Here is an 18,689-nt window from a genome sequence, read left to right as displayed (position 1 = left end):
TGACCCCATTTTGGAAACTACACCCCTCAAGGAATTTTTTCTAGTGGTATAGTTAGCATTTTGACCCCACAGGTTTTTTTGCTGAATTTATCGGAATTAGTCTGTGAAGATGAAAAGAGACTTTTTTTCTGAAAAAAAACTGCATTTTCTAATTTTTATAAGGAATAAAGGAGAAAAAGCACCTTAACCTTTGTAAAGCAATTTCTCCTGATTAAGGCAATACCCCATATGTAGACCCACAGCAGGGCTCAGAAGGGACGGAGCACCATTTGGATTTTGCAGAGCAGATTTTGCTGAATTGGTTTCCGGGGGCCATGTCGAATTTGCAGAGCCCCAGAAGTACCAGTATTGTAGAAATTCCCCAGGTGTGATCCCAATTTGGAGACTATACCCCTGAAAGAATTCAATCATAGGTGTAATGAGCATTTTGAGCCCTCATGTGTTTTATAGATTTTATTAGAATTGGGCCGTGAAAATAAATTTTTTTTTTTTCCAATAACCTGTAGATTTAACTCATAATTTTTAATTTCCACAAGGAATACAGAAGAAATGACACCCCAAAGTGTGTTACACAATTTTTCCTGAGTAGGGAAATACCCCATATGTGGTTGTAAACTGCTATTTGGACATACGGCAAGGGTCTAAACGGGAAAAGCGCAATTTAGTTTTTGGAGTGGAGATTTTACAAAATTTGTTTTTGACACCGTGTTGCATTGTGCTGAGGTACCAGTACAGTGAAAACTCTCGAGAAGTGACCCCATTTAGGAAACTGCAATAGAAAAAACTAATGTGCCTGGGGCACAATGAAACCCATTTTCCCAGCTACCAACAGAATTGTAGTAAGATTTAACTTTTATTTGTTCTATTTCTAAAAAGGTCCAGGAGGGACAACGAGAGCACAAAAAGGTTAAAATTAGCTAGAGACCATTGGCACTCGCTCTATGAGATTACTGCCGTACAAGGCAGGATTCAGTGTGCAAATCCTATCGCAAACAGGATCACTAGGTCGGCAGCTGCAGACTGCCTGACAAATGCAAGTAGCACAGTGTAACAGTGTATTAGAGGTAGAGGCCAATGGATCATAGCAGTTAAAATTGTAAGTATAGCCCCCCCCCACATGTTTCGTTGTCAACACAACGTCCTCAGGGGATAACAACGGGGCTCGTATACGCGCGCTCTACTTCCTTGTACTTTAAAGACTCAGCTGAGCCTCACACAGGAATCACCTGTGTGGGGACCAATGGAAACGTGTAGACATTGACAAGCCCCTGTGAAATAAGATTGACAACTCACAGCGCCAATCAGAACAGAGGTGCAGATACACCAATCAATATGTGGTGACGGCGCATGGGTATAGTCATCCAGAGTGGACTTAGCCGATTTCGGCTATAATGTATTGCCCACAGAGACATGCATTCTGCGAGAGCCAATAAAGTTGCTAGGCGTTAGCTAACGCTGTTAGCCCCGTTGTTATCCCCTGAGGACGTTGTGTTGACAACGAAACATGTCGGGGGGGCTATACTTACAATTTTAACTGCTATGATCCATTGGCCTCTACCTCTAATACACTGCTACACTGTGCTACTTGCATTTGTCAGGCAGTCTGCAGCTGCCGAGCTAGTGATCCTGTTTGCGATAGGATTTGCACACTGAATCCTGCCTTGTACGGCAGTAATCTCATAGAGCGAGTGCCAATGGTCTCTAGCTAATTTTAACCTTTTTGTGCTCTCGTTGTCCCTCCTGGACCTTTTTAGAAATAGAACAAATAAAAGTTAAATTTTACTACAATTCTGTTGGTAGCTGGGAAAATGGGTTTCATTGTGCCCCAGGCACATTAGTTTTTTCTATTGCAGTTTCTGACCTGCCAGCTACCGGGGTCTTTCATAATATATCATTTAGGAAACTACACCCCTCCAGGAATTCATCTAGAAGTGTAGTGAGCATTTTGACCCCAAAGGTTTTGCAGAAATTAGTGCACAGTGGATGTTGCAGATTGAAAATTGCCATTTTCCACAGATATGCTATTTCAGTGCCCAATGTGTGGTGCCCAGCTTGTACCACTGGAGACACACACCCCATAAATTGTTAAGCGGGTTCTCCAGAGTACGGTAATACCCCATATGTGGTCATAAACTGCTGTTTGGGCACACTGCCAGGCCCAGAAGGAGCGCCATTTGGCTTTTGGAGCGCAGATTTTGCCTGGTAGTAGTTTTGTTTAGTGTTTTACTGGTGTTTCAGTTTATAATGTGGGGGCATATGTAAGCTGGGCGGAGTGCATCAGGGTATATGTTAGCTGGGTGGAGTGTATCTTGGTATATGTAAGCTGTGTAGAGTACATCAGGGTGTATGTAAGCTGGGCGGTGTACATCAGGGTATATGTAAGCTGGGCGGAGTACATCAGGGTATATGTAAGCTGGGCGGAGTACATCAGGGTATATGTAAGCTGGGCGGAGTACATCAGGGTATATGTAAGCTGGGCGGAGTACATCAGGGTATATGTAAGCTGTGAGGAGTACATCAGGGTATATGTAAACTGGGCAGAGTACATCAGGGTACATGTAAGCTATGTGGAGTACATCAGGGTATATGTAAGCTAGGCAACAGGTCATAATAGGATGATGTAATAATGGGGCGAATGAATAATAAAATTAATTATCCATGGATAGTAACGTACGCTTTGAACCAATCCTTCATGCACAGGCCGGATATTTGGGTGTAGGAGTCGCACTTCTAAAGGGTGTCCGTGGTATTGTACCATTGCAACCATCAGAACCCGGTGATTTTTTGCGGGGTGGGGCAATGGGGTCACTTAAATGCCGCTGTCGCTATTGACAGTAGCATTTAAGGGGTTAGACTACGGTGATCGGAGAGAACAGTGAGATGTAGTGAGATGTCGGCTGTATATTACAGCCGACACCCGATGAAGATGGAGCGTGCACAGCTCCTGTGCCCGCTTCATCCTCAGGGCTTTACAATACGCCCATTTTCGGGAAGGGGTTAATAAAAATAGTGTTTTTTTTATTTTTTATATGTCTTTCTCTGATATCCTCACGGATCTCACAGAAATGAGGAGATCAGAGAAAGTGACATGAGCTTTCTCCTGTAGACGACGTCACAGACGGCTGTGATTAGTCAGTCTCTGAAGACTGACCAATCACAGCAATCGCCGGCATGGGGGCCTGCTGATTGGTCCCCAGGCCAGTAACAGAGAGACGGTTAGCTGTCAATGACAGCTGCCGCCGCTGTGTTATCACTATGTGATTTCACATAGTGACAGTTTATTCCTGCTCCGCAATAGTACGGCGCAGGTCCGCTTCAATGAGCGGCGTGTGCTGTACTATTGCGGAGCAGGTATGCAACGGGTTAATGATATCTTCCAAGATCTCCTCTATGTCTGTGTTGTTGTTTATCTCGATGATATTTTGATTTTCTCCCCAGATCCGACGACTCATCGGAGGCATGTCTGTCAGGTTCTACTACGATTAAGGGAGAATCATTTATACGCCAAGTTGGAGAAGTGCATCTTTGAGAAGAATTCTCTGCCCTTCCTGGGCTACATCATCTCGGATCAAGGTCTCAAGATGGATCCTGAGAAAGTGAAAGCTGTCCTGGAGTGGCCACATCCTCAAGGCTTAAGGGCCATACAGCGGTTCCTGGGATTCGCCAATTTCTACCGGCAGTTTATTCAAAACTTCTCATCTCTGACGGCTCCCATCTCTACCCTTACCAGGAAGGGTGTAAACGCCAAGGTGTGGACTCCAGAGGCAGAGTCCGCATTTATTAGCCTCATGAGAGCCTTCACTTCAGCTTCGATCCTCCATCATCCTGATGTATCTCGGCAGTTCTCACTGGAAGTGGACGCTTCCTCTGTTGGTGCTGGTGCACTTCTGTTCCAGAGGAGCTCCAAAGGAAAGGCAGTAGTATGTAGCTATTATTATAGACTTTTTTCTTCTGCTGAGTGCAATTACTCTATTGGAGATTGGGAGCTACTGGCCATCAAATTGGCTCTGGAGGAATGGAGACATCTGCTGGAGGGCGCAGCTCACCCCATCCTGATCTTCACCAACCACAAGAACCTTACCTACCTTCAGTCCGCTCAATGACTGAATTCCTGTCAAGCCAGGTGGTCGCTGTTCTTCACCCGTTTCCAGTTTGTGCTCCACTACCGTTCCGCTGACAAGAATGTGAGGGCCGATGCCCTGTCCAGGTCGTTTGAGACGGAAGACACAGTGGAGTCCCTTCAGACTATCATAGACCCGTCCTGCATTGTCACTGCTAGTCCTCTGCAGGTTAGAGACATACCTCCGGGGAGGACTTTTGTTCGGTTGGCAGACAGGAGAAGAATTCTCCGCTGGGGACACAGTTCTAAACTGGCTGGGCACGCTGGTGTCCGTAAAACCCGAGACCTAATTGCTCGTCACTTCTGGTGGCACACGCCACCTACAGATGTTCTGGAGTTTGTCTCTTCTTGCACGGTGCGTGCTTCTAACAAAGTTACTCACTCCAAGCATGCCGGCCTGCATCAACCTCTGCCTGTACCCAATGCCCCCTGGCAGCACATTGCGATGGACTTTGTCACAGACCTTCCCCCCTCAGTAGGATGCAACACTGTCTGGGTGGTGGTGGACCGGTTCTCTAAGATGGCACATTTTATCCCGCTGACCGGCCTACCTTCTGCTCCTCAACTGGCGAGTTTCTTCTTCAACACATCTTTCACTTGCATGGCTTGCCTCTTCACATTGTGTCCGACCGGGGGGTTCAGTTTACTTCAAAGTTCTGGAGAGCCCTCTGTAAACTCCTAGATGTGAGATTGGACTTTTCCTCAGCTTATCACCCCCAGTCCAATGGGCAAGTTGAAAGGATCAACCAGATCATGGAGAATTATCTCCGCCAGTTCATCTCTTCACAGCACGATAACTGGTTACAGCTTCTTCCATGGGCCGAGTTCTCATATAACAACCACACAAGTGAGTCCACCCCTTCCACTCCATTTCACATTGTGTACAGTCAATATCCTAGAGTCCCTCTTCCAGTGTCGTCTACATCTCAGATACCCGCTGCTGACTCTGCATTTGGGGACTTTCTGCAAATCTGGCAACAGACTCGGTCCTCTATTTTGCTGGCAGTCGATTGCATGAAGCGAAAAGCAGATATTAAGAGAAGAGAGCCGCCTCAGTATCTTCCGGGTACCAAACTCTGGCTATCCTCTCAGAACATTAGTTTAAAGGTGCCTTCATACAAGTTTGCTCCCAGGTTCCTTGGTCCTTTCGAGATTCTGCAACAAATAAACCCTGTCTCCTATAAGCTGCGGCTGCCTCCTACCCTCAGAATCCCCAACTCCTTTCATGTGTCCCTCCTGAAACCCGTGGTCCTGAATCGCTACAACAAGACTTCTAGTTCCACAGTTGCTCCCAGCGGTTCTTCTGATGTGTTCGAGGTGAAGGAGATCCTGGACTGCAAGAGAGTAGGAGGAAGGACTTTTTATTTTGTGGACTGGAGAGGGTTTGGTCCTGAGGAGAGGTCCTGGGAGCCGGAAGAGAACCTCAGTGCTCCTGCTCTCATTAAGAAATTCCTTTCTCGCTCTGGCCCCAAGAAGAGGGGGCGTGAGAGGGGGGATACTGTAGCCTCCATGGCCACGGGCCGTTGGGTTTACTCACCTCTTGAGCGCTGGTCGCCATCTTCTTCCTAGGAGACGCCAGCGCTCACTTACGCTCAGGTCTGCTGTGTCCCGTAGGGTGCGCGCGCACGCTCGTGCCCGCTCTTAAAGGGCCAGCACGCGCACCTGTAAAACAATGATCATTATCAACCACATGATTTCCTGGTCTATAAGAAGGCCCCAGCCCTTCTGATCCTTGCCTGAGCGTTGTTAGTATTCCCAAGTCTATTTTGCAAATGATCCCTTAGTGTTTTCCGTTCCAGTTGTTACCCGTGCCCTGTTACCTGTTCCTGTATCCCGTGCTGTGTTCTTGTTCTTGTGCCTACTAGTTGGAGTTGTATCTACTATACCTGCTGTTGCCTTGCCACGTCCTGTGTCATCTGCCACGTCCAGAGGGATTCGCCACGTCTGGCGCAACCTGCATATCTCCAATCTCGCTATTGTTTTATTCACCTTTTGTAGATGTTATCCAGAGAATCAAACATCAGGCAAGTTAGAGGCACCTAAATACTGGGCCAGCTGAGTACGTCAACCCTAACCGAGCTTGTGTGAAAGGGGGTGCTATAGGTGAAATGTGCCTTCCGGTTGGTTATTTAGGTATTCTAGGAACCAGACCATAACAGAACCAAACCCAGCTGGAACTAAGGGAAAATTCCTAGAAGAAATTTCTTACCCGCCTGAGATTCATTCCCAATTTTCTATTGAAAACAAAATAAAAAATAAGTTGCGAAGGTAAAGCGTAATCTAACAGTGTAGTGCTCCTCAGTGCGGATTCATAGTCAATAAATTGACACTTACATTTTGTTTCTATTTATTTATTCATGCATCATCAAGTGATGTTATTTTACTTACAGCAGTTTTCAATAGTGGTGAGTTTACAGATTTATACATTTACAATACATTCACGTATAGAATTTAGCCAATTTCTTCCCTAACTTGAATTACTATTATATATACAGGAAAATGTGTTTATTCCACAAGTTCATAGTTCTCTCTAGCTGTGCTCTATGGAAAGAAAAGGGTCAAATATTCATTACATAAATTTTTTTTTTTTTTGCACATATAATGCTAACACACCTGCAATATTCTAGCAGTGTCATTTGTTTCTGCCCAATTTGTTGAATCTATACATTTTGAACCCTTTCATTATGGGCAGTTGTGTCATGTCTGACCACCAAAATAGACCAATCTCTCATGTGTAGATAGGAGGTCTGTCGCTCCTTTGTGGAGTACTTCCCGTGAACTACAGAATAACATCATAAATCAAATTCCTTCTGGCAGCTATGAGACACCACACCCAGCTACAACCTCCTTGTTCATCTGTATGCCCCCCACCCCCGCATGCATATAGTGCTGCTGAATAGATCATTTCTTCCCTGTCTGAGGCCCTGTTCACACAGAGTTTTTGCAGGCAGAAAATTTTGCCTGGGAAAATCAGCTCCGGTTTCTTTTAAGTGGTTTTGCACCACAGGCGTTTTGCCGTGTTTTTTGAGGCATATTTTTACCAATTTCTTCAACAGGCAAAGGAAAAAAGTGCAAACGTTTTTTTGCCATAAAATGCGTCAAAAAAATGCTGCGGCCGTTGGCGGCGGTTTTTTCCATCACTCATTGATTACAATGGGGTTTTTGAGGCGGAAAAAGCCTCAAGATAGAGCATGTTGCTTCTTTTTCCCGCTTGCGGGGAAAAACGCTTTTACCTCCCATTGAAGAAATCAATGGGAGGTAATTTCGGATGTTTTTTGTCGCAGTTTTTGCCGCGGTTTTTGCTACGGTTTCCACAGCTAAAAGTGCGGCAAATAACTCAGTGTAAACCGGGCCTAAGGGAGCAGGAGTGCAGTGATATAATAGACGAGTCCCTACAATAATTAGCTGCAGAGTTATAAAACTCCCCTGACTCACACTAACTGTTATACTATCTGTGTGTGCTGTGTGCGGAATATCAAGTGTATTCCTATGAGATGCAGCTTCTTACTGCCTCCTGTGTAAACATTGACAGAAATAAATCTTTTACAAGCAGGAGGCAGGAAGAGCACCATGAAGCTGCATCACATATAATAATCTGCAGTGTGAGTGCAGAAGTTCTACAGTATGTCACTGATCTATCACTAGCAAGAGACAGGGTAGGCAGACTGAAGCTGTATCACATAGGATACATTGAGACTCTTCAGTGTTAGCGAATACAATTTGCCCTTTTGGCAACAAACCCTAATTTCCGCTCTACTACACTTAATTAGCTAAATTCTTTTCTTAGAAGTATTAGGGTATGTTCACACGCAGTGGTTTCAGACGGAATACGGGCGTAATTCGGGCGTTTTACGCCTACAAACATCTGCCCATTGCTTTAAATGGGAATTACGATGTTCTGTTCCCACGAGCCTTTATTTTACGTGTTGCTGTCAAAATACGGCGCGTAAAATTACGGCTCGTAAAAAGAAGTGCAGGACACTTCTCGGCACGTTTTTGGAGGCATTTTTCATTGACTCCATTGAAAAACAGCTCCAAAAAGTCTGTAAAAAATGCAGCGAATAACGCGAGTTGTTAAAAAAGCGTCTGAAAATCAGGAGCTGTTTTCGCCTGAAAACAGCTCCATATTTTCAGACGTTTTTGCTCACTGCATTTGAACATACCCTTATACCTCTAAAAGTTATATCCTTTATTAGAGGCACTTAGGCCCCATGCACACGAACGTAAAAACGCCCGTAATTATGGGCCGTAATTACGGCACGTTTTTACGGGCCCATGGACTTCTATTGGCCACGGGTACCTCCCCGTATGCTTACGAGAAGGTGCCCGTGCCGTTGAAAAATATAAAACATGTCCTATTTCAGGCCGTAATTACGGCACGGGCAGGCCCATAGAAGTCTATGGGGCTCCTGTAATTACGGGTGACTACGTGTGTGCACCCGTAATTACGGGAGCGTTGCTAGGCGACGTCAGTGGATAGTCACTGTCCAGGGTGCTGAAAGAGTTAAATGATCGGCAGTAACTCTTTCAGCACCCTGGACAGTGACTTTCGATTACAATATAAATCAACGTGTAAAAAAAATAGAAGTTCATGCTTACCCATAACTCCCTGCTTCTTCCTCCAGTCCGGCCTCCCGGGATGACGTTTCAGCCCATGTGACCGCTGCAGCCAATCACAGGCTGCAGCGGTCACATGGACTGCCGCGTCATCCAGGGAGGTCGGGCTGGATGTCAAGAGAGGGATGCGTCACCAAGGCAACGGCCGGGTAAGTATGAATTTCTTTTACTTTTACTGCGGAAAGGGCTGTCCCTTCTCTCTATCCTGCACAGATAGAGAGAAGGGCTGCCGATCACTGCAGTGCAATTTTGCAGCGAAAACGTGCCCGTAAATACGGGTGGAAAACTGGTGACACCGGACCCGTATTTACGGGCACAGGTCCGTAAATACTGGTGTAATACGGGTCGAATACATGTGACCAAGGACCCGTATTTACACCAGTATTTACGGGAGGACAAAAATACGTTTGTGTGCATGAGGCCTTAGTCTACATTTTAAAAAACACTACTGCCCCAAGTATCATTGCCCCTAATAACCCTGAGGAGACCATCTTGGCGAAAAATGTAAAGGCGGGGGCTATTTTAAGTGTTTTTAATCACACTATATGCTCTGTGTTATGAATACTGGGGTAGCGATCTGCAGACTCTCCCCACCACCTCTAAATATAGGTAGCGTCCGCTGCTGAATATACGTTCTCCTGCTGGCCAGCAGAGATTGACTGTTCTATTCCTATACAAACTCTCTAATCTCTGAGCATTTAGTGTGTTTTTCTAAATGTAGGCTAAGTGCTTTAAATAAAGGCTATAACTTTTAGAGGTATAATACTACTAATAAATATTTCTAATTAAGTGTAGTAGAGCGGAAAATAGGATTTGGTGTCAACAGGCAAATTGTAGTAGTTATTTTAATTTACCTGTAGCTTACTAGGGTCTTTTTTTCTTTTGTGTTTGGGTGTAATAGTGCTGTGTAGTGTGTGGGTATGGTCACACGGCTTATTAAAAAATGTCTGAAAATACTGAGCTGTTTTCAAGGGAAAATAGCTCCTGATTTTCAGCGTTTTTTACGCCCGTTTTTGGAGCTGTTTTTCTATGGAGTCAATAAAAAATGGCTCCAAAAACAGCTCAAGAAGTGACATACATTTCTTTTTCGCGGCCGTTTTTTACGCGGCTGTTTTTAAAAGCGGGCGCGTAAAAAAACGGCCCGTCGGAACAGAATGACGTTTTTCCCATTGAAATCAATGGGCAGATGTTTGGAGGCTTTCTGCTTCCGATTATTCGGCCATTTTTCGGCTGTTTACGGCCCTTGAAAAACGGCCGAAAATAAGTTGTGTTCACATGCCCTTAGGGGACAGAAGTTCTATGACACTGATTTATCACTTGCTGCTCTTAGGACAAGTGCAATATGACTAGACTCGGTCCCCTCGGCCTCTACAAAGCCAGAAGCATCATGGGAAATGTAGACTGCATTAGGGGAACCATATCAGGAGGGAAGAAGGAACCAAGATGTCAGGTAACCCATAAATGACACATCAACTAAAACAGTATACACAAGGTATACCCAGGAGCCTCTATATTATTCTTTAATAATAGCCTATGCTACACTATATAGGAGAAACAAAATATATATATATATATACTGGTCAGAAGTTAGAGCATTAGATAAAGTTTTGTAATTATGTTACTTTTAGTTACAGAGATAATGGTATTTTGTGCAAAAGTGACAAGGATGTGCAGCCATACTGTTTGTCTCCTTTGAAACTAATCTGCTACTTTGATAATAACTTTTTCGGCTTGTTCTTAAAATAACAAAGTGACAGTTTTACCATGACTTATAGAGAGGCTTATTCCAAAGTGTCAAAAATGCTTGCCACAACCAAACAGAGAAATAAAAATATCCCTGTAAGTAAGAGATACATAATTACCAAAGCTTGGCTACTGCTCTTACTTCTGATTTACTAATATATAGGCAGTTCCATGTTTTCGGTAGACATGCCATTTAAAAACAGAAATCCCATCAATTATTGCTACTTATAAATGGTCTATTACTTACAATAGGGTTTCCTTCAATTTTCCTCTCCATCCATGTTTAGCTTGTGTACATAGCATTTAATGCCCTCAAGGTGTCGCTTCTTCATTTACTCTTATTTTAGACCTATTTCATTGCTTGCCAGAAGGCTTTTTATCATAGGTATGTATACTATTTTACACTGCATGCTACTCCCTTTCTTTTTGGGCTACGAAACATACTGAAAATACTTAAAACGTTGGATCAGTGTTTGTGATTAAAGAGGTTGTCCAGGATTAGCACTACTCTTGTCCATTGGTTTCGTTTCACTTAAAAGGTGATCAACTGACACAGCCATTGGGCAAGAGAGGCACTGTTTCTAGAAAAGAAAAAAAAAAGATATTTTTTTCTAATCCTAGACACTCAAATTTAAATAGCAACTACACATTCATCAAACTTTTGATGTCATAGAGACATATCAAATGTTTGAATCGGTGGGGGTCCGGGTGCTGAGACCCCACCATTGCTGAAACGAAGATGCAGATGCACTCAACTGAGCGCCCTGGTCCTTCAGCTGTGATCAGGCTGAAGACGCCTTAAATAAAACATCTATGACTATGTCTTCAGCAACGGTTGGAATCTCGGCATCCGGACCCCCACCGATCCAAACTTTTGGTATGTCTCTGTGACATATCAAAAGTTTAAAGAGGTTTTCCAACCAGTAAAAATTGATAGCCTATCCTCAGGATAGGCCATCAATCGCAAATGGGTCGGGGTCCGACTCCCAGGACCCCCACCTATCAGCTGTTTTGAAAGGGGTGCAAAGTGTTGCTTCCCCTTCATTTCTTCTTGCTCACTGTGAATCTTCGTCACGCATTTAGCGGCGATTCACAGGTATTGCAGCCACTTCTCTCATTGAAGTGAATGGGAGAATGCGGCAATACCTGTCAATCGCCGCTAAATGCGTGTTGACAATTCATAGTGAGCAAGTGAGCTTGTACGAGCGCTGCGGCCCCTTCAAAACAGCTGATCGGCGGGGGTCCCGGGAGTCGGACCCATCAGCTAAAGATGGCCTATCCTGAGGATAGCCCATCAATTTTATTGGCTGGAAAACCCCTTTAACGAAAGTTTGGTTGCTCTTTAAGAATCCAAATTTTTTCACTTTTTCTAGAGCGCTCTCTTATTAAACTAATAACTTTACAATTATGTCCATTCAGTTAAATTTGGTTGCGTTTACTACCAATACATGATTTTTACATAACACTTCTGTGATCTGTAAAGCCTTCCACATGATTAACATTTCATAGGGCCTAAAACGATGGACAATGAGCATATCCTGGTAGTAGCAGGGATCAAAAGAATCCACATTATTTGGCAACCTGAGTCCAAGGGTGCGTATTCCCTGATGATTTATTGGTATTAGACCTGCTCTCTTCAGGCACATTCCCAGATAGGCATCATCAATTGGAATTAGTGCGATGTATTGAGATTCCTTGTGTATAGAAGAGGCAGTGAAGCTGGATATAAGAATGCCTCCACCACCACAGTAGGGGTCATATGAGTCACTAGGAAAAATTTCTTTTGAGACATAATATTTGCTGTTCTTCTCACGGATTAGAGGCATAAATTCATTCAGTGCACCAACAAAGAGGTGACTCTTTCTGCCACTTATTTCTGTACTTTGCAAATATGTGATAACATTTAAGGTGTTCACAAATACATCATCATCTCCATTAAATATAAACTGAGCCCCTGGACACTTCTGATGAAACCACTGATGGAAAAGGACCTGCTTTAAGGTTAAATTGTAGAAGGAGTCTTCAAAGTTCCACTGCAGAATATCTCCATATATTTGACTCTCTGTAGATAGCAACTCCATCATCCGCTTTGTTTGTTCCTTTGCCCTTGGGACACCACTGAGAAAGATTCTTTTTAGTTTTGCACCACTATATGTCTTTTCTTCTCCCCATGTTCTCCTGATTGCCTCACGACGTTCGAAATTTTCAGGAGCAGTTTTAATAGCTAGTAACAGAAAAACATCTTTTGCATTAGGACCACCACACTTCATAGGAGAGTCAAGTAGCAATGGGAAAGACCTACAATGACGGTAAGTCAGAAAATCCTTCATATTTTTTGGTTCCTCATTAAAACTTGTGAGGTTCTGAACAGAAGTGTTTTCTATACATTTGACGAGTGGTGATTCTGAAATGGTTGGAAAGTCATAATGAATACTGACATCTAGCATTTTTTTATCAGGAAGAAATTTAGTGTTGTTTGTTGAGAAAAGTAAGAACAGGATGACACCAACTGCTAATCGAACAAATAACTGCCGGAATTTTGTCTTCATGGTAATTCTGAAAAGTAGTAGATTCTGGAAAATATATAGAAGAAATACATTAACTTAACGCTACCATTATTATTCATTAGCTGATATGATCTAAAGTGTAATACAAAAATGAAATTATCAGCAACAATGTAGCACTAACATATAGAGTATGGGTGCACAGCAGTCACATCCTGGTTCACAGACGATCCACAGTTAGGGCTTATTCAGACGCACGTGATATACGTCCGTGCAACACGCGTGATTTTCACGAGCGTCGCACGGGCCTATGTTAGTCAATGGGGCCGTTCTGACTGTCAGTGATTTTCACGCAGCGTATATCCGCTGCGTAAAACTCACGACATGTCCTAAATTGTCAGTTTTTCACGGATCACGCACCCATTGAAGTCAATGGGTGCGTGAAAACCACGCACGGCACACGGACGCACTTCCGTGTGCCGCGCGTGATGTGCGCTACAGTAGTCAAAACTATGAATGAAAACAGAAAAGCAGCACAAGCTTTTCTGTTTACAAACATATAAACAGAGTGTCATAATGATGGCGGCTGCGCGAAAATCACGCAGCCACACATCATATGCTGCTGACACACTGTGCTTTTATGGACCTTTTGCGCGCTCGTGTAAATCCGGCCTAAAAATAAAGTAGAAGACCGCAGCATTCCAAATGAAATCCATATTTATGTTGTTTATTTACACAGGCATGTGCACATGTGGATAAACACCACAAATTTGCAATTTACTAGGAGCGCTGCGGTCTTTTTCTTTATATGACCTGAAGTGTATCATGAAGAAAAAAACAAGCACTCAAAATACATGTTATATGCATTGAGGGGCTGCACAAGGACCATGATTCTGTGAAACCATCTTGTAATTAATCCACTAAAATTTGTTGTTGAACAAGGCTCGTTTCAGATGGCCACATTTTAGCGCCCACATTACAATTACAATACTTACACCTTCTGTGTGTTCATCAAAACGAACTTAGATAACCATAAGGTTCTATGGTGATCTAATTGTGTTCAGAAGAAATGCTAGAGGTCCAGTTATTTCGACTGCAACACAGACCAAAAAAAAAAGGTGACAGGTTCTCGTTATCTGGCATCCTATACACCGTGTTCCAAATTATTATGCACATTGGATTTAAGTGTCATAAACATTTATTCGTTTTTCAATTAAACTCATGGATGGTATTGTGTCTTAGGGCTCTTTGGATCATTGTAATCAATCTCAGACACCTGTGATAATTAGTTTGCCAGCTTTGCCCAATCAAAGGAAAACTACTTAAAGGACGAGTGTCACGGAAAAAAATATTTTTATATCAATTTGCTTTTAGTGTTTTATTTAAAAAAAAAATATTTATTTGTGTGTTTGTGTTTTACTTTTTTTTATTTTTTAACTTTTTCTTGTCTATGGGGGCTGCAATTTTTCTTTCCATCTCTGTATGTGTCGATTAACGACACATACAGACATGGAATACGGCACATACAGCCCCATAGTGAATGCGAACGGGGCCCGTTCCATCCACTATGCTGTACGCCGACTGTGTGGGAACGGCGCATGCGCCGCTCCCACACAGTCCAAATTGAAGGTCTTCGGCCGAGCAACGTCCGGTGCTATTTTCTTGTGGACCGGAAGCTGCGGCCGGACAGTAAGATTACTACTTCCAGTCGCGGCTTCCGGACTGTGTTCTGAAGCAAGCACGAGGAGCGGAGGGAGAAGACGGAGCGGACGGACCGGATGGAGCGGCGGCGGCAGGAGCAGGTAAGTTAGGTCTGTGTATGTACTTGTTTTAGTATGTGATTACTACTGTATGTAAACCTACTACACTGTGTGTTAGCTCAAAAAATGGCGACACACAGTGTAGGAGGTTTGACCGTTCAATCCCCTCCTTTCTCCTGGCACTAGCCAGGATAAAGGAGGGGGGATTCTGTGAGCTCACTAGAGCGAGTGTCTCTTCTCAAATTTTGCAGCATAAAGCAATGTGGTTGCTTTACCACATGACAATGCTGCAATTTTGGGAATTGCTCCATCTAGTGACCAGCACTGGGAAATATTATAAATTAGAATCTAATTTATAATATTTCCTGACTCGTGAAATAATTAAAAAAATTAGAACAATGTTTAATCATTTATACACTAACTGTTTAACTAAAAAAAAAAATATTTTTTTATAGTGACACATTCCCTTTAACCCCTTAACCCCTTAAGGACGCAGCCTTGTTTTGGCCTTAAGGCTCAGAGCCCATTTTTCAAATCTGACATATTTCACTTTATGTGGTAATAACGTCGGAATGCTTAAACCTAGCCAAGCGATTCTGAGATTGTTTTCTCATGACACATTGGGCTTTATGTTAGTGGTAAAATTTGGACGATATATTTAGTGTTTATTGGTGAAAATGTGCAAAATTTATGGAAAATTTATAAAAAATAGCATTTTTCAGAATTTTAATGCATCTGCTTGTAAAACAAACGGTTATACCACCCAAAATAGTTACTAGTTCACATTTCCCATATGTCTACTTTAGATTGGCATCGTTTTTTGAACATTATTTTATTTTTCTTGGACGTTACAAGGCTTAGAACATAAACAGTAATTTCTCTTTTTTTTAATAAAATTTCAAAAGCCTTTTTTTTAAGGTACCTGTTCAGTTCTGAAGTGGCTTTGAGGGGCCTATGTATTAGAAATCCTGATAAAACACCCCATTTTAAAAACTAGACCCCTCAAAGTATTCAAAACAGGATTTAGAAAGTTTTTTAACCCTTCAGGCATTTCACAGGAATTAAAGCAAAGTGGAGGTGAAATTTGCAAATTTCATTTTTCTTGCTGAATTTCAATTTTATTCAATTTTTTTTTGTGTAACACGGAAGGTTTTACCAGAGAAACACTACTAAATATGTATTATCCAGATTCTGCAGTTTTTAGAAATGTCCCACATGTGGCTCTACTGTGCTCGTGGAATAAAACACAAGCCCTAGAAGCAAAGAAGCACCTAGTGCATTTTGAGGCCTCTTTTTTATTAGAATATATTTTAGGCAGCATGCCAGGTTTGAAGAGGTGTTGAGGTGCCAAAACAGTAGGAATCCCCCAATAGTGACCCCATTTTGGAAACTACACCCCTCAAGGAATTAATTTATGGCTGTTGTTATCATTTTGACGACACAGTTTTTTCACAGCACCTATTTTAATTGGGCTGTGAAATTTAAAAAATGACATTTTTTCCAATAAGATGTAATTTATGATCAAAATTTCCTATTTTCTCAGGGAACAAAATACCCCATTTTGTTGCCCAATTTGTCCTGAGTGTGGCAATACCCCATTTGTGGTGATAAACTGCCGTTTGGGCCCATGAGAGGGCTCAGAAGGAAAGGTGTGCTATGTGTTTGTTGGAGTCCAGATTTTGCTGGATTGGTTTTCGGGTGCCATGTCGCATTTGCAGAGTCCCAGAGGTATCAAAGCAATGGAAACCCACCAGAAGTGACCCCATTTTGGAAACTACACCCTTCAAACAATTCATTTATGGGTAATGTGACTATTTAGACCCCATAGTTTCTTCACAGAACTTATTTGAATTGGGCTGGGAATTGAAAAAAAATTTTTTTTTCCAATAATATGTCATTTTAGCTCAAAATTTCTTATTTTCACAAGAAATAAAATACCCCATTTTGTTGCCCAATTTGTCCTTAGTGCGGCAATACCCCATTTGTGGTGATAAACTGCCATTTGGGCCCATGGGAGGGCTCAAAAGCAAAGGAGTGCTATGTGTTTGTTGGAGTCCAGATTTTGCTGGATTGGTTTTCGGGTGCCATGTCGCATTTGCAGAGCCCCAGAGGTATCAAAGCAATGGAAACCCACCAGAAGTGACCCCATTTTGGAAACTACACCCCTCAAGGAATTCATTTATGGGTGTTGTGACCATTTTGACCACACAGTTTTTTCACAGAACTTATTTGAATTGGGCTGGGAATTAAAACAAAATAATTTTTTCCAATAATATGTCGTTTTGGCTGAAAATTTCTAATTTTCACAAGAAATAAAATACCCCATTCTGTTGCCCAATTTGTCCTCAGTGCGGCAGTACCCCATTTGTGGTGATAAACTGCCGTTTGGGCCCATGGGACGGCTCAGAAGGAAAGGACCACCATTTGGCCTACTGGGGATTTTTTTGGTGCAAAGTCATGTATGCAGAAGCCCTTGAGGTACCAGTACAGTTGAAACCCCCAAGAAGTGACCCCGTTTTAAAAACTACACCCTTGAGGCATTCATCTAGAGGTGTAGTGAGCATTTTGACCAGAGACATACACCCCATAAACGGTAATGTGGGTTCTCACGGGTACGTCAATACCCTACATGTGGCTGTTATCAGCTGCCTGGGCACGCAGCAGGGTTCAGAGGGGAAAGACGAGGGGGGATAAGCTGTGCGGAGTACATCAGGGTAAGTAAAACTGGGGTAGATTAAAAATCAAGGGATGTATGATACATTTTGAAGCACTCTTTCATACGGAGCCTTAGTTTTTCGGGACACGTGTCACATTGATATATTGTGTCCTTCCTTATCCCCCTCTTATAGCAGACTTTGCACCTCTTTTGACTTTTTCCTTTCTTGCCAGTTTGGTGAACTTCTCCTGGAAAGTGTTGCCCTGGTACGATGCGTGTGGCCTCGCCTCCAGAAGTACTGGGTGCCCCCCCTTCTTGGTCCCTAAAAATTACTTTCTTGATAACCACCTCTAGAAATTCCAGGAAAGTTCCCGTCTGGCCTGTACATCGATGTAGCACGTACGCGTTGTACAATGCCATCTGTATGATGTGCACGGCCAGCTTCTTATACCACACCGCATGGCGCTGTAGGGCTTCAGGACTTGATCTGACAAGTCCACCCCTCCCATGTACCTATTGTAGCCCAGGATGCAGTCTGGTTTGGTCTCTGTACTGGTACCTCGTCCTGGTACATGGGTACTGGTGTGACATCTCTCTTGTCCTTGTACTAGACACACAATATGTTACTGCTAGATTGTGCCCTGCTCTCACCCCTTCTGAGCGTTTGCCCTGCAGAGTCTTAGGGAGGCTTCTCAGATTTCTTCTAGCAGTGCCGCATGCCGCAGGACTTCTGGGAATGAGGCAGTTGAAGAGTGGGACGCTGGTATAAAAATTATCCAGGTAGAGGTGGTGACCCTGGTCCAGCAGTGGGTGTACCAAATCCCACACAATTTTTGCATTAACTCCCAGTAAGGGGGGGGGGGAATTCTGGGGGCTGAATACTGCTGTCCTTCCCTTCATATATCCTAAATTTGTAGGTATACCCTGATGCACTCTCGCACAGCTTATACATCTTTACGCCATACCTTGCCCTCTTACCCGGCAGGTACTGGCGGAATTGAACCCTCCCTTTAAAATGTACCAATGACTCATCAATAGAAATACACTTCTCGGGGGTGTATGCTTGGGAAAACTGGGCACTGAAACGGTCTAATAGGGGTCTCCATTTATACAAACGGTCAAAACTGGGGTCATCACGGGGTGGGCACGGCTCATTATCAGTATTATGTAAGAAGCGAAGTATTGCCTAATTTATTTATTTTTTTAGGTTCCAGTTCAGTTCTGAAGTTGCTTTGAGGGGCCCATATATTAGAAAGCCCTATCAAACACCCTATTTTAGAAACTAGACC

At 43.1% G+C, this 18,689-nt stretch overlaps 1 protein-coding gene across 1 annotated transcript; it reads right to left on the bottom strand.

Annotated features, from left to right (window-relative positions):
* Window positions 1-11,895: 11,895 nt before the first annotated feature.
* LOC142741731 (acetylgalactosaminyl-O-glycosyl-glycoprotein beta-1,3-N-acetylglucosaminyltransferase-like) lies at window positions 11,896-13,029 on the bottom strand. The gene has a single exon (XM_075851072.1). The coding sequence runs from the start codon at window positions 13,027-13,029 to the stop codon at window positions 11,896-11,898; it is 1,134 nt and encodes a 377-aa protein (XP_075707187.1).
* Between the last annotated feature and the right edge of the window lie 5,660 nt (window positions 13,030-18,689).

This window comes from Rhinoderma darwinii, chromosome 1, assembly GCF_050947455.1.
Source record: "Rhinoderma darwinii isolate aRhiDar2 chromosome 1, aRhiDar2.hap1, whole genome shotgun sequence".
Lineage (NCBI taxonomy): Eukaryota > Metazoa > Chordata > Amphibia > Anura > Rhinodermatidae > Rhinoderma > Rhinoderma darwinii.
The sequence above is the reverse complement of the archived record's forward strand: the minus strand, read 5'-3'. Positions and strand labels throughout refer to the sequence as shown.